At 46.8% G+C, this 16,304-nt stretch overlaps 1 protein-coding gene across 13 annotated transcripts in view; it reads right to left on the bottom strand.

Annotated features, from left to right (window-relative positions):
- The window catches only part of NLRC5 (NLR family CARD domain containing 5), a 59,902-nt gene that overhangs the window by 36,838 nt on the left and 6,760 nt on the right, over window positions 1-16,304 (bottom strand). For 9 of the 13 annotated variants that reach the window (XR_005933155.1, XM_030026142.1, XM_041125839.1 and 6 more), the window contains exons 1-7: window positions 15,223-15,291; window positions 13,895-14,043; window positions 10,498-10,662; window positions 9,656-9,956; window positions 6,837-6,899; window positions 3,527-3,592; window positions 506-2,261 (exon numbers count right to left, since the gene is read on the bottom strand). Coding sequence is in view for 12 of the 13 variants with exons in the window: in XM_030026142.1 (XP_029882002.1) it covers window positions 506-2,261; window positions 3,527-3,592; window positions 6,837-6,899; window positions 9,656-9,956; window positions 10,498-10,503 (2,192 nt within the window). In the remaining variant the exon portion in view is untranslated. Of the gene's footprint in view, window positions 1-505; window positions 2,262-3,526; window positions 3,593-6,836; window positions 6,900-9,655; window positions 9,957-10,497; window positions 10,663-11,568; window positions 11,589-13,321; window positions 13,341-13,894; window positions 14,044-15,222; window positions 15,292-16,304 lie in introns of those variants that run through there. The other 4 variants (XM_041125835.1, XM_041125836.1, XM_041125838.1 and 1 more) reach the window with 4 other exon arrangements.

Genomic DNA, 16,304 nt, shown 5'->3' on the forward strand with positions numbered 1-16,304 from the left:
CATGTTCCCCTAAGTCAAATACAGAATGAGACCCATTCCACAACAGGATCCCAAGAGATCCTCCCTGAAAAGTGCTTCCAGCATTACAGCAAAGCACTGATAGGGAGCATCTGAGAGTGCAGTTGTCACCTCCTGTTCATCTGGCTTATGGTGATTTCACTTAGATCACAACTTTTCCATTTTCTTGCAGGATTCACCCTGCCTTTGTATTGTCAAGAAATGCCTACCATTTCCTCTCTTATCTACTACACTAACTAGTCTGTTGTTTGATTGTTTTAATCAAAACATACAAAAAATACAGCCAGAATGGATTTATCATCTTAATATCCTTCAATCACTCATAAATTTATTATTTCATAAATTTCTTCAGTATCAAAGTTATGCTGTTCAGATCAGAATTTCTCACATCTTCTTTCTCTCCCTTCTAAAACAAATACTAGGCTTGCCCCTCCAACCCCTTAGCCCTTCTCTCCACCCACCACCTCACAGCACTCAGTGTGTTTACCTCAAATGCTCTACATTTTCACAGCCGGCCAGAACCTCCAAACAGTCAATGTCCATGAGACATCCTGCAAAATCCAAGTAAGTCAAATGCTGGCCCGAGTTCATGACAAAAACCAAAGCCGACATGTCCAGAGGTGTCAGTCTAAAGTTTTTAAACTCGTACTTGAAATTCAGCAGGCTCCCAATGTGCTGGGCTACTTTGAGGTCTTGTGTTTCAAACGTGCAATGGCAGAGCTCAATCACCTTAGGCCCTGTCAGATGAGTGGCTGCCAGTTTCTTGAGAGACTGCAGGATTGTGTCCTGCTTATCCTGCACCCAAGCTTCATCTTGTTCAGCTAGCAGCATGAGAAATGTCCTACATTCTTTTGATGACAAGCCTGACAGAAAGATGTGAAAACTCTCCATGAACTCGGTCTTTGCCTCATTCTTTAAAGTCCACTTTGACTTCAAAGAGAACTTCTTCTTCAGGTAGTTCTTGTCCACCCTCTTACTTACCATGAGACACAGTGCTGCAAAAAACTCCTGCAAGCTCAAGTGCACAAAGGCATAGCCAGCCTCTGGGCAAGTACCATTCGTCTTCACCTCAAAGACAGTCAGCAATCCATGTAAGGAAGCAAATTCCTTCACATGCTCTGGAATATCACCAACATAAAATACAAGCTTTTTATCTTCCAGACCTTTCAGTGCAAGATCACACAGACCCAAAATGGCCTTCCTGTTACAGTTCAGCTGAGCCTCTTCGCCACCCGCATGCTCTCCCTGCTGCTTGTTTATGAAGATGAGAAGCATTTTGATATAAAACTGTGTCATAGTCTGAGGAAGCTCCACACTCATCTGATGTTTAAGGAGCAAATACTCCAAACAGATGCACACAACATAACACAGAGCTGGGATGAGGCACATGCTGAGGAGCTTGGTATTGTTCTTCAGGTGAGCAATGGCTTGTTCTTTGAATGAATACTGATGAAAATAGCGGCTGACGTATTCCTCAACCTTCTCATGGTCAAATCCCCAAATTTCTGCTAGCAGATCTACTGTGTTTAGTAAGAAGTCAGGTAGTCTCTTAGGTCGGCTGGTGACCAACACTGTGCAACCAGGCAGAAGCTTCCCATGACAAAGGTCTGCAAAGAGCTTAGATATGGACATAGGGGAGGTAAGGGTTGGGCCTCCCTTAGAAGAGGATGACATGTCCATGTTAGCTGCAAACTCATCCAGCCCGTCAAAGATGATCAGTGTATGCGAGGCATTTTCCAGGAGGTACTGGAACACTGCATCAGGGCTGTCTTCTGGCTGAAGGAAAAGGTCAAACAAAAGCTCCTTCAGAGTCAATTTTCTTTTTAATAAATTCAGCTGCCGAAACTCAAACAGGAAAGTGAAGAGAAACTGAGGTAGGGCACCTTCTGCCCACTTCTGACAAATCCAGTGCATTAGCATGGTCTTGCCTGTACCTGGTTTACCAAATAAAAAGATCACCTTTGTAGTGCCCGATGGGACTACACTACGAAACAGATCTGACACTTTCATGGCTGTATCTGCACATTCTTCTGGTTTGGGAGCACCTGCCACACCCTCTCGGGGTTTATCTGTTCTCTCTTTTAAGCGGGAGGCTTTGCTCTGCTGAATGACAAGGTTGACAAAGGCTTGGTTGAAGGCCAGTGGCTGTGTTTGTTCCTGTGCTGCTGCTCCTGCTGCTCTCCTGCTTCCATATCTCTGGCGGATAAAATCGATGAGGAGATGCCGGTACTTTTCAGGTGAATCTGAGAGAGAAGACAACAGAGTGAGTGAGTATGAGGGTGAAAAAGTTAGTTCTGAGCCATGACAGATCCAAAATACTACCACTTATATACAGAGAAACAACGGCCCTGATCAGAGGTTGCTCCACAGAGCTAGGTAGAGATGACAAATTTTGAACACATAAAAATAACCCATAGTTTTTCCTATTTTTGCACAGGGGCTGAAGAAGAAAATTCAGGGAAAAGGTGAAACAGCTTTATATAAAAACTAAATCTTATTGTCTCTTTAAGATGAGAATTAGGTATTGGTATATTACGCATATAATTCCCTGTTCACACATGGTGGCCTTGTGCCACGCTTGCTCAGCTATCTGCACCTTGGGAACAGACATAGCTTTTGCTTTGAGAATTTGAGATCCCTGATGGTATCAGCATCTCTTTGTTGAAGAGAGAACAGTGGTGATAATTAAGGGCGCTCAGCACCTTCTGAAAAACCCTATCCTCACTGCTGTTAAGTTTGCTGAGTTTTGTCAACAGACAAGATCTGGCCTCCTGGGAGCACCTCCTAAAGAACTTTCCTGCATGCAAGCTTTCAGTTGAAAACTGGCTTCAGCCCAGCTGCAGCTGCCAGCTTTGCCATGCTTCCTGTGTTCCCCCACCAGACACTGGGCAGCACTGGACTGTGGAGATTACAAGGCTAAAAACAGAGGTAGAAAAGGGTAAAGAAGGGCAGATGATGAAGGAGAGGATGTGGACACTGGTGTTATACAGCCTGCAGGTCTGCTCAGGCTACTCAGTCTTTCCTGGAATTACTCTGGCTCGACTTCATCATCACTCATCTATTCAGTTATTTCTCTACTTTAGAGTGAGCTGAAGTCATAAGAGTTTTCAATGTGCTAGAGAACCCGTGGAGCCTTTAGTGTGTTTGAAATTGTCATATGTCTCCTGATTTGGTTAAAAAAAAGCAAACAATACAGGGATGACCTACAACCGAATGATTTACTGGCATATCACGCTTTAAGGGAGTTCTTAGCCTATGCCATCTGAATCCCTTCTCCTCAGGTAGATTTAATATACCTCTGAAATGGAAATGGATGCTTCTGGTTATTTGCCAGGTCCCGTTGTCTGTATATTTTAGAACCTGTTGCATTAAGAGTTTACGCAGCTACTAAACAAAAGTTTCCCTCAATGTGGGAGGTTGATTTCTTGGGTGTTTCTGCAAAGAAGTTAAGTAGGTCCTCCCTCAGAGGAAAGCACACCACCGCTTTGCTTCTGGAACACCTACATACCTAGTCGTTGCTGTTTAACATTCTTATCACTCACAGAGTTGTTACAACGGCGACGTTGAGCAAACCCTGAAAATTGAAAAGTCAGAAACATGTCAAAAGAGCATTTTGAATGGCAGCTTATTAAAGCTGGGCAAGACTCTATAGCAAAGCATTTGGGGAGCTGAAGAGGCAAAATTGGAGAGACAAAACTATTTGCAAATTCAGGGTGAGTTTACAGAACTGCTTTCGCAAATGTTGAAGTAGAAGCAGAGGTGCATCTAGCTATAGAAAAACAGCTTGGGCTGGTCCTTATGAGGCTAATCCATTCTCTTGTCCCACCTCGAATATGCTACAGCTCTCAGGAGTGACCAAGAGGTCTGGGCTGGTTTAAAGACTTTCAGTAATGAAAATTCCAGGCAATTCATTCCAACACTTCAGTTTATTTATAGAGATTTTCCTAGTGGATAACATCAGTCTTGCCTGCCACAGTGTGATCTGCTACTTCCCTGTTCTATCCACTTGAGTGTTCTTGCAGACAAGTCAAGCAGTCCTTCCTCTTCCCTGGGACACATGATCAGCTACAAGGATTCAATATTTATCTAATATTGGAACGTGACTTTGCGCTTCACAGAGCTGTTAATATCCAAATCTTACCATTCTCAGCCAACAGCAGCTGGGACATCAGAAATAGGGAGGTACAAGCTGCTGGTGGAAGCCTGACTTTGAAAATCTTTGCAGGAAACAACATGAATATTAAAAGGCATGTTTTGCAAGAAATGTCTTAGGTTTAGCAAACGATGCTCAGATCCTTTTACTCAATCCCCTCTTTTGCTTAGAAGTACAGTGCTAAGTAGTGCCAGAACCTTAGCAAAAAAACTATCATAACAGCCCACCAAAAAGCATCCTAGAAAACGAACCTACTGCCAGCACAGCAGCTGCTGGAAAGCAGAAAAAAAAGAGGTATGTCCAATTCTGGGTTTGGAGGAGCATACAGAAGTAGAGAGAGCACTAAGGGCTACAGGCAGCCTAATCAAGACTTTCACCACAAGCACTGCAAAGTTACGTAGCACATGGCGGAAGTGGTTCTGAGCATATGAAAGAAACCTGGCAGATTTGAGACAGATAAACCAAATAGCAGTACCACATATCCCAGCAACACACTGTAGCAAATCCCACAGCCCAATTTCTTTCAATTGTTCTCCACTCCTCCTCAGGATTTAAGGCCACCCAAAGCAGGATAAGCCTGTGTGATGGACCTCAAAGAAAGGAGGAGCAGGAAATATCAATGACTAGACATATCTCAACTCCACAGAAAGTTTCCTTGTGAGCGAAGCCAGCTGCCAGTTCAGCCTCCACGAGGTCAGCCTCCACAAGCTCAGCTGGCCAGGGAGCACTGGGTGAAGGAGCTACATATACTGCTGTGAAAAGCTGCCCTGCATTTTCCAAGACTGACCACAACCACCTCACTGGTGAGTCTTTCTGTAGGCTGGGCGATGTATCTGCCTTGCTTTGAACACAGGAACTGCTGTTACTCTAGGGAACAGGGCAGGGACCAGCTATTTCTGAGGAACACACAGGCCACAGATTCCCAGGCCCATTTATAGTGATTAATTCCCTGTTTGTTTATGGTGTGCTCTCAGATGGAGAGAATGGGCAGAGCTGAGAGAGGCTCGAGTCCTTCCTTTCTTAACTGGTCCTAGTAACTTTCAGCACTATTTTCAAATTTCTATTCTACCAGCAACTGGCAAGATTGACCACCTACTCACTAGGGCAGCACAGCAGCTAGCAGCAGCAGTCGGTCTGCAGAACAGAAGGGTCACTTTTGTTTTCAAGATCTGAAAACTGTATATGACACACAAGACTATTTGCAGTGCTGTGACTCAGAAGCAGTGTCCAAGTGAAAAGCAGAGGCAAAAGTGTCTCTGTGACCATATGAACAGCTGGAACCGCAAAGGGTATGTTGGGAGCTACGATTTAAAATGGGTAACACCAGCAGAGACGGGCAAGGCAGGGAGTGCTCACTGCTCAGGGAGCACAGTGCTAAAAGCCTGCCTCCGTCTGGCCAGGAGCAGGGAATGCAAACAGCAGATGCAAACACACAAGTTATAAGGTACTGAGGGTACTGGCAAACCTTAGCAAGAACCAGAGCCAGCTCTGTAAGAAGATCCTATTGCTGTGAGTGTGAGCCTTAGCCAGTCCCCAAATTCACACAGCAGGAAAAAAAAGAAGAGCAGCTTTTCCTTCAAATCATCTATTTTTTGCCAACAGGCAATCCAGCACCAATCTGCTCCCTGCCACCAACATGAAGCACCTCTACAGGACACAAGGCCTGCACTTTGCTCTCTGCACTGCCAGGGTCCCAGCTCAGTGACTCCTCTATGCTGCAGCCTGCAGAACACAAGGCTTCATTTCCTGCTGCTTTGTTTTCCCATAGTACACATTTCAGGAGGACACAGGAAACTGACAGCAGCTTTCTCTGATAATCTGGATTCCTTTTGCCAGTACCTCCACCACTTATCCTCTCACCAAGCCAGATGCCAGAATCACACCCTTTCTCTCTCTTTCTGCTGTGAGACTCTTCACATGGGGAGGAGCTGGGCTAGTGTTTCATTTTCTGGAAACTGAACATCTGGTGACTGAGGAGGCAACTCAGAATTTAGCAGCTTCCAGTTATTCCAGCAGCTATTACATGAGGACCCAGGGACATCGCTCAGTGGTGGCACGTACCTTCAGTATTTTCACATTGCACCAAAGGCTTCTGATGGACGTTTCGGTGAGGTTTGGCTGCAAAGTGCCAGGGGAAGAGGAGGGATCTTGAAAATAAATCCCTCAAGTAATGATCTGCACGGAGTAGGAAGGCCTCAGTCCCAAATTCACCCCTGAAGAAAGCCCTAGAACTACTACTATCCGTTCTTTTAAGCTCTGACAACTCAGCAATGGTTTCTGCTGGATCAACTCCTGAATAGTCTTTCTGCTCTTCCTTTAAACGCCAAACCAACTTCCTCCACCTAGCAATGAGCAAAGCACAAAAAGCAGGGATTTTGCAGAATGGGAGGGAGATTCCCTTGGCTAGAGAAACTAAAATGACCAAGTTCCTTAGCAGAGTCAGGGCCAACAAGACTCTTCTGAAATTCAGGGAGAGAAAACAAAACAGGGGAGGTTCATCTGGAAAGCACCAAGAAGAGAAAAATCAAACCTGAAGTTGCAGTGGCTTCCCCACACCTTGCCAGCGCTGTGGCCAATACATGGGACATTTGTAGCCCTGCCCAGCCCATGGGCAGAGAAGATAAACTGCAAGTCCGTAGCACCCCAGGGTCTGTTCCAGCCTTACCTTTCGGCACAGACGACCAGGCACTCACATCTGTGTGTGCTTCTTGCTTCTGGCTTAAGTTACCTAAAGGAGTTGGATTGGAAATGAAATACAGTTACTGCGAGCATCCTGCTCTTGAAATCTGGGGTGCTGCTGGCCAAAGTCAAAGGGCAAGCAGCTCGGGACACACACAGTGGTACAAACCAAGACTCAGTATAAGGGCTGAGGCAACACAGCCAGGTTTCAGGCTCCCTGTCTGATCTTTTCCTTTCGGATTGCTCTAAAATACAGTTAACCTCTGCTTTCAAGGGAGGAATGAAACAACTTGTCTCTATGATACATAAAACCTCAGAGCATGGGCGGCTTTGACTGATCTAAAACCACACCACAGCCAAAAGGGAAGCCCTAGTCTTCCCCATTCCTGCAAAGGAGGAGTTTCTGTGGCGAAACTGTTGGCAGTCAGTTAGCAGCCCAGTCAAGGGCCTTTTCTGACTCACTGCATGGCTCAAGCTGCCACAAAACCCCACTCAGCACAGCCAGCCCCACAGACAACATTCACAGAGCTTCAGAGGCAGATCCTGCTCAGGCCAGACAGAAGTCCACATACCACCAGGACTCTTCTGTTCAGATAAACTCATTCCTGAAAGCATTGCTCTCCAAAATCAGATGGGAAGCCTTCATACATTAATTCCTCTCACTGTCATTTCCAGTGTTTCCCAGCTGTGAGTGCAGGCCACTATTCTGGTATTTCTAGCTCTAGCATCAGCATGAAGCAACAAAGAACAAGGCTCCAAATGGGCAAATGTGCTGTACCACAGCCTCACGCAAAATCCGTTCAACAGCTCAAGTATCCTGACTCTTGCCCTGTGTGCCATGTAAAGCAAAGTAAGACAGTTCTGGTGCTGGAAGACTCAATCCCACTATTTCTCCACTACTCATCCCAAGCACTGCTTGGGCTGCCCCTCAGGTTGGTTTTAGCCCACAACAGTTCTCCTGTCCCGCTCACCATGCAGACAGAAACTCTTTTCCCTAGGAGTCATTTCAGCTAAGGCAATCTAATGGTTAATCTTGCCTAACCTAAGACTGCTTCACTACTCTAAAGTGTGGTCCTGTATCATCCTTCTCCAAACCACCAACTCCTGCCCTTGGGACAGCCCCTACAACCATACAGCTATGCAGAGGGTCAGGGTTAACTGAAAGCCACCCTGAGAGGAAAACCAAAAGCAATTCATCTTCAGAAGGATCAGTGATGCCAAACTGTCAATACCACAGTTAAATCAGCATAAGCCAACTCTGAAACCTTAAGAGACATCTTCTTTTATGATATGCCACAGCATTAAAAGGCTGAAATCTGTTTCAGCTTCAGTCCCAAGAGAAAGTCCCCATCAGTCCTTGCTCTCTGTTGCTTGCCTGGTCTTTCCCCCATTTCATCTCTGCAAAAGTAACTGCTGCTGCACGTGGTTACCAAAGGTTACCAAGTAACGACAAGTTACTGCAAGCAGGATGTAAAAGACAGTACCGTTGAGAAGGATTCATTGTTTAAGACTTCCTGTGAAGTATGATGTTAACCAAAAAGAATTAATAACCAGATAAGTAGCCCAGTAAGGGAGAGGTGCAGCTTAGCTGGTGCCACAGGCTTTCATAAAGGAGAGCACGTGCACACTGTGTGTATAGTCTGCAACATAACACGCAGTGTATTGACTGCACTCTTTACGGATCACATGATTTTCTCTAAAGCCACTGCCTCCAGCTGCTAATAAGAGATACAGGGAAGGGGTTTTCTTGTGGTATGAGTATTTTAAGACTTCTGTATTTCTCACCTTTCTGGATCAGGAGAATAAAAAATAGCAACTAAAAAAACACAGAACAAAAAGGTAGAATTTTTTTCTTCTTCAATTAAATCTATCAAAAAATTTCATCTCAGCTTTATTTGAGAGCAGGTGCACAATTTTTACTGGTTTTGGCTTTTTATGTCTAATTTTTTTTACCTCAACTTACATTTCTAAGCCAAAAGTTGTGCTTCCAAGAAAAAAATAAAACAAATTTCAGCAGTTTCAAAACCCTCCTTCAAGAAATCTGCAAGAGAAAACTTGGCAAAATAAGCTTTCTCACCATGAAATACGGACTGAAGCTAAATTTTCTGATTAAGAAAACCATTGCCATCAAGAAACTCCTGAGCTACTATTGCATCAATGTTTTCTCTCTCACAGCTATTGTGACGCTCTCCACTCTCACAAAAAGCAGTCAGGAATCCCTACAGCACAGTACACCTTTTTCCCCACATTTCAAATAGACTTAATTAGTGTCTCAAAAACACTATTTTCTCTCTGGGCAAAGTGACTTTGTCCTGGGGGACACTTCCAATTAGGGAATCCAGATGATATGACCACGCAGGTTCCCACAAGGTCCACAGAACCCTCCATCCTCAAATCATGCCAATTCTTACTGAGAGAGCAAAGAAAGTGCCCACCAACACCAGCAAGGTGTAGCAGCAGTGGAAAAGCACATCTGAAAATGTGAACTATTGCTATTTGCTGGCAACAACTATTTTTGGAGGGACTGATCTTATTCCAGAGATTATGCTGAAAGACAGACAGGGTGAACCAGAAGGAAAGTCAGATCATTTTTCAAACGAAGTGGCTTGGTTAAAAAGGCTTGTAGTTGCCTGGACACCATGGAGAGGACTGCCACCTCTCACTGACGAGGCACTGACCATGAAAGTGAGAGCACTGGTGGTCTCACTGCCTAGACTGTTGGCTATGGGAGGCCAAGGCATGGGAGGCCAAGGCATTGGCTGTGTTTGGAGACAGTCCAGAGGAAGCTGGCCTGATCTCCATTACCTTCTCCTGCAGAACTTAAGAGCAGTATCTCCAGATCCAGGGGGAGGTTGCACTCCATGCAGAGGGACTGTGCAAACTGTTTCCAGGTGGCAGGGCCAGCCTTCTCCAGCAGGTCAAGGAGCACTGAGACTTTTCCTCTGTGGTCGGTGATGCCATCCAGGCCATTCAGGACCACCCCCGGGAGGAAGCGCCGGGAAGTCGTGAGCAGCCAGTTGGGATGGTGACTGAGGAACTCCAATAGCTGGGGGCGGGCATGTGCTACGGCTGCTTCCAGGTCTAGATCATCGTTCTGAAACGGGGGCTAGAGGGATGAAACCAGAAAGGGTAGCAATGGGCATAGGAGTGAGAGATGTTCACCCACACAGCCCTGCTGTTGAGCAGCCAGCACAGCCCTTGATGACTTGATCTGCCTTTCTACCCCAGAATTTCTTATCTGCCTTACTCTCACAGTGTTGTGTGGCAAATCCCAGCCCAGCCATGATACGGTGCAAGGACCGCAGTGCTTGTCTGCACAGTGCCTAATGCAGCGGTACTGCAAGGGACAGGAGCAAACAACAGGAGTCAGTCTCTCTGGCATCAGCCAGGGAGAAGCTCTGTTGACATCTGTATTGCTGCAGTGGCCATGTGCCAAATATAACATCTCAGGCATTTTCCACATGCAGCAGGACCTCTGGGGAGGCATACGACTCTAAGAACAAGTTATTTCCCTGCACAAAGGGCGAGGCAGCTGCTCTTGCTGCTGGTTTTGTGGGGATGAACAACTCATTTCTGCTTTGGTAACAATGTCACCCTCCACTGCCACTTCCTTCCCACAGCAAGGCCATACACATACGGTCTCCTACCTGCATTGTTGTGTTGTCAGCCTCTTTTCAGTTGTCAAGTGCAAAGGTGGTTTCTCCTCCATACCCTGAGAAGGAACTGATCTGCTGGTGGCAGTGGTTCAGCACACAGCTACATCGCAACGCATGGTGCATGCCTCTATGCAGCTGCCTCACTTGGTGCGGTGCCTAGGGATAATAACAACAGAGCAGGATGTAGATATGAAAGTCACACCAGAAAAACTATGAAAAGCTGATCTTCTGAGGCTACACAGCTCTTGCAAGAGTTTCAGGTGCAGGGGCCTGAAAAGGCCACCAGTGCCACTGCCAACCCCACCACCTCTCAGCAGAGATGGCAAAGAGAAGTTACTCCCTGCACTGCAGCTGGCACTGGCTGGTGTTCAACCACTCCTACCACAGGGAAAGGGACGAGGAAAGCGATTACCATCCTGCACACCTCCAAACATCCAACAGCAGGGCCCCAGCCCGGGCTACAGCAGCATCAGGACCATGCTATCTCCAGCAGACAGCTGCCTACACTGATGTTGAAAGCCAGCACCAACTACAACTACCATCACCATGTTTGCAGAAAGGCTGAGAAAGAGAATACACAGGGAGCAGCCTCCGTGCTCCTCACCCCTGCAACTACTTGTCTTCTTGTCTTGCATCTAGAGAGGGCAGTCCTTCCAGATCCAAGACTGCTGCACTGTGTGTGGTGCAGGAAAAATTCCCACAGCTGCTGTAACACCTGAGTTTACATGGGGTGGGGACAGGACAGTGACCAACCCAGTTCAGCAAAAAGCCGGTAATGCTGTTGAGTAGTATCCTGTTGGGTAGAATAATTTCATCCCTAATGAGGCTGATGCACACAGTGCTGTTCCCCAGTAACTGCCATTTTCTGAGCAAACACCTTCCCAACCCAACAGCAGCAGCCACCCTACCACCACCAGGATGGAGGGACGGAGGAAGTCGTGCTGCAGAGCCCACCTGCTCTAGCATTCAGCCCTCACTCCCCAGACATGCTCTCCACACTGACCATTCAGGTATCTACACTAAAAGTAAGCCACAGGCCTTCAGGCTTTTTATTTTTCCCACCTTCTTGACCTGGCCAAGGAGGAAAGTGGGAGATTTCTATAGAGCCAAGGGAAGAACTCAAAACAGAAGTGGAAGACAGAAGGGCACTCTGATGGAAAGAGCTAAGAACTTCCCATCTGAGCAGACACAATTCCTAATTCATCAGAAAGTTATGCTCGTGCTGGAGTGACCTCACAGCAGAGCCATGCCACTCCCTGGGGCACACTGCATGGAATGAACATCAGCTCCCCACATCACTGCTGGGCATGGCGTGCACCTAGAAGCTGAAGACAAACCAAAAAGCAGGCGCCAGGTTGGAGCACTGGAGGCAAAATTGCTCAAGATGTTTGTCCTGCTCATGTTTAAGAGGATACCCCTTCTCCATAATCCAGCATCACTATCTGCCCTCCCTGTACTGCCTCTCTGAACAGCCTTGGATGTTTTGAGACTGAGCCAAATGAATGCAGCAAAGGGATGTGACTTGACTGAGTGCTACAGCAGAGGACTGGATGGAAAGGTCCTAATCAGTCTCTTCTGTTCCTGCGCTTCTAAAGCCAAGCAGACATCCGCTAAGAGCAAAGTGATGCTGTACGCTCTTTTACTAATCTCTGACTCTTCAGGTCAAAACCACGTCAAAGTTGGTTATTATGCAGCATCACCATATAATTCTTCTTCTTCTAATACAGTATCACTCCAAGAAAGACTTAACCCAGTTTCCCATTCCAGATCAAGCTTTCAGAATGTGTTACGTAAACAGTGAGGCAGCTCTGGGATCCATCAAAATGTGGGTAAAACCCCCGCTTCGTAAAAATTCTCTAATGCCTGTCATTCACTATTCTAACAAGAAAACCCAAAAAGTTCCTGGTGAGATGCTAAGAAAATTGGGCTTAACCAGGATCAGTTTTCCTCACAGGCTGTTTCCATGATGCCAAAAACTGAAACTCTGAACCTTACTGGAACGGACTCTGCAAGTTTTTATTCAAAATATTTTATTATTAAATTCATTTTATATTATCAATTACACAAATAAAGAATGCCAATAGTAACACATGCATTAAAACCAAAGCAAACAATGTTTAAATTAACTGGAAAGCTTAAAAAAAAAAAACATTTAAACATTTCAAATTTAAACCAACTGCAAAATAACAGGGCTTCCTGCACAAACTTCATGTCCCAGCAGCCTCATCAGTCAACCTTTAGAGATTTTCATTTTACATTTCTCCAGCCAAAAACCAGAAACAATGCCCTGACTTTATTCCCCTGATGACCAAGAACCACCTACTCAATAAGACCATATTAAATAATGTCCTGGTTTCAGCTGGGATAGAGTTAATTTTCTTCTTAGAACCTGATACAGTGCATTTTGGATTTAGTGTGAGAATAACGTTGGTAACACGCTGATATTTTAGTTGTTGCTAAGTAGCGCTTATCCTAAGTTAAGGATTTTTCAGCTCCCCACACTCTGCCAGCAAGCAGGTGTACAACAAGCTGGGAGGGAGCACGGCTAGGACAGCTGAGCCAAACTCACCAAAGGGATATTCTACACCATAGAACATCATGCTCAGTATAAACTGTGGGAAGTTGGCTGGGAGGCGCAGATCACTGCCTGGGCATCAGTCAGCAGGTGGTGAGTAACTGCATTGTGCATCATTTGCCTTTTCTTGGTTTTATTATTATTTTATTTTATTCCTCTTCATTATTATTATTATTATATTTTATTATTTCTATTGTTAGTATTACATTTTATTTTACTTATTTATTAAATCATTCTTACCTAAACCCACAAGTTTTACTTTTTTTTTCCAGTTCACCTCCCCATCCCACTGGGAGTGGGGGGAGTGAGCAAGCAGCTGCATGGTGCCCAGTTGCTGGCTGGGGTTAAACTATGACAAAAAAGTAAATAAAAATATCAGACCTTAATGCCAATTAAGACTGAAAGCTCTTCAGGCAAAGACTAGACTCGTGAATTAACGAAAGACTCATTCAAGAACAAAACAACACTGAAAAGTTAGATGAAAGCTCAGGCGATACTGCACAGCTCCTATACTACTACTGCTCTGCTAAATAAGACCATCAGAAACAATGGGCAGCGACCTACACTAAAATGCCTCTGAGCTCAAAACGAAGCACAAAAACCTCCCAAGAGCCACAAAACCTTTGAGCCTTGACCCTTCCCCTCACCCTTCAAATGCAGAAACACCATTAAAACACACTGCAAAACTATCCCTCGCCTCCCCAACTTGGCATTCATGCCATTCCCAGCCACAAAAAATAAAATCGAAATGTGAAGCTCCCTGTTGCAAATCTACCAACTTCTTGCATGCTCTGAGGAGCATGTGCTACTTACCAAAAGCCCAGAAACAGAGCAGCAGCACTGAAAACAAAGTGAGGGTCACAAACCAAAGGAGCTGGGGGACAATGTCCACTGCCTTGATTTCTTCACTTCCTAACCCATTGCTCTCCTCAAGCACACAGCCCTTCGGTGGCTTTTGGGACCTGATGAACAGGAGACAGAGCAAAATGAAAGTAAAAGGATCTAGGAATTCCCCAACTGCAACTTCTCTGTGGTAAAAACAGTCAGATGAGCAAAAATACCCAACCAGAACAGCAGGAGAGTGTTATCCTATTCTAAAATCTATAACTAGATGATAATTTAGGTAGAGCTTTTGGGGAGCGTCCAAAGAAATGGGACTCAGGGGCAAACACTCTCTGCGGAGTAAAATCTGACTTGGTTGTGGTTAAGGCCCTTGCAATGGGAGTATTTTTATTTATATGCATACATCTGATTATTCTGGCACATGGGGAAATATTTACCATTTCCATTATATCTATGAGAAAAAAGCAACCTGCCTTTCCTTTAGAATGGGGACAAGGTTTAAGTGAGAATGTAGTAGATGTGAACGATTTGAGGAAAAATCCCAGGTTTCTAGATAGAACTGTGCGCACAGAGATCTCCAGATCTAGCCAGATAGGGTGCAACAAACAATAAAATATTATTAATATTTCTTTAGATAACGGAGAAGCTACGTTGGAAAACCAGATGCAGCCTGCAGCCAAGTGCCGGACAAGGCAGGATGGCGTGCTGCACTATTTCAAAATTTGTTTATCAGAAAAAAACCAACCAAGCAGGTCCAGCAACACCCACATCTCCAGATGAAACGCATCCTCTGGTTGTGTTACCTCGACCACGGTGCAGGGGATGAGGGGAACTCTGAGAGAACCGGGGGGTGGATGGAGAGGATCATGGGTGGCGAGGAGCAGCTGCGGAGGTGACACGCAGTGCCTACTGCCGCGCTCTGCCCCATTTTGCCACTATCCCTGCCCAGACCTGGCCCACCACACCTCCCACTAGGTGTTTCTGCCAGACCAGAAACTATCACAGCACTACCAATGTAACCCCTTTATGGCCAAACTAGAAATTCTGTGCCTAAAAATCCCCAATCTCATATTTGATGGCCTCCCATACATTGCTCCAGCTAGTAAAAGCTGCGATATTGGTTTGCTCCCAACACCTGGGAGCAAAAATCACCTCCAGCAACGTTTCTGACCTTAGACTTCAACGTGGGGAAGCAAAGAGCGCAGCCAGACCCCCGTCCCCGCCAAATCTAGACCCTCATGGGGTTGCCCCAGCACGACGCCTCCTCCCCGCCCGGGCGACCCGCCCGCGGCACTCACCCGGCTGGCTGTCCCTCCGTCCCGGCCCGCTCCCGATAGCAGTGAGAGCCGCAGCTCAGTGCCGCCCCCCCGCGGCCGCCGCGAAAGCGAAACCGCTCGACGGCGAAGCGGCTTTGCCGGGAAAACACGTGAGACCGCCGCGCTGGGCTGCGCGCCAGGCTCGGTGAGGTGCGGCCTCGGCGGCTCCCTTCAGCGCCCAGCGGGTGGAGGCGCGGGGGCTGCCATTTTGTGGAGGGGCTCACGGCGAGGCGCGATGCCCCTCAGCACCCGGCGGGGGGGGGGGGGTCGGCCACCATTTTGTGGTGGGCGCTGCAGCCCCACAGGGAGTCCGGTCAGGACCCTCTCGGGGTCCACTGACCGCTTTCCTGCTTCTTCCCCCTTCAGCAGAGTCCCCGCTCCCCCATGCAAGGGCAGCCGTCATGCCCAGCTCCAACAGCCTGTCCCCACTGAATGGCCCCAGCAGACACCTTCCCCCCAGGGGGGCAAGGCACCTCCAAGGCAGAAAAAAGGCATTTTTTCTGCCATTTATTCTTTATTAATGCTCATCACTCTAGTGGGATGTCATTCAGGAGGACCAGAGGGCCTTGGCTTGACAGAAACCAGTTCCCATAGTCTTCAGCAGACATTGCCATGCAGAGAGGGAGAACGTCACCTCAGCACCAGTGGCTTTAGAGCAGGAGGGAACATGGACAAGCCCTTAGTCAGTACTGAAATAGGCAGCAGAGGCAGTGATGGGAAGGGAGGTGGCAAGTTGCCCACTACACCAGGGCTTCTTCAAGGCCACCGTTGGGCACAGCATAGTGTCACGCCTTTCACACCACTTGGCTCTTGCTGTGTCACAGAGGCAGCTGGTTGAGATCCAGTAAGATAAACCTTCCTTGGCTACCACGGAGCAACCTGTAAACTTAGCCTACTCTGTGTGCCCCAGCCTTCTCCTCCACCAGCCTTGGCACCATGACTACCAAAGAGATGTTAAACCCAGCAGTCGTGTGGAGCAAGGAGGTGCTGGGGGAGCTCGGTGGCCTCTGGCATTGAGGACGGGAAAGGAGCTGGCTCATTCCCCATGGAGGACATCCATGGCA

Source organism: Aquila chrysaetos, chromosome 9 (genome assembly GCF_900496995.4).
Source record: "Aquila chrysaetos chrysaetos chromosome 9, bAquChr1.4, whole genome shotgun sequence".
Taxonomy (NCBI): Eukaryota; Metazoa; Chordata; class Aves; order Accipitriformes; family Accipitridae; genus Aquila; species Aquila chrysaetos.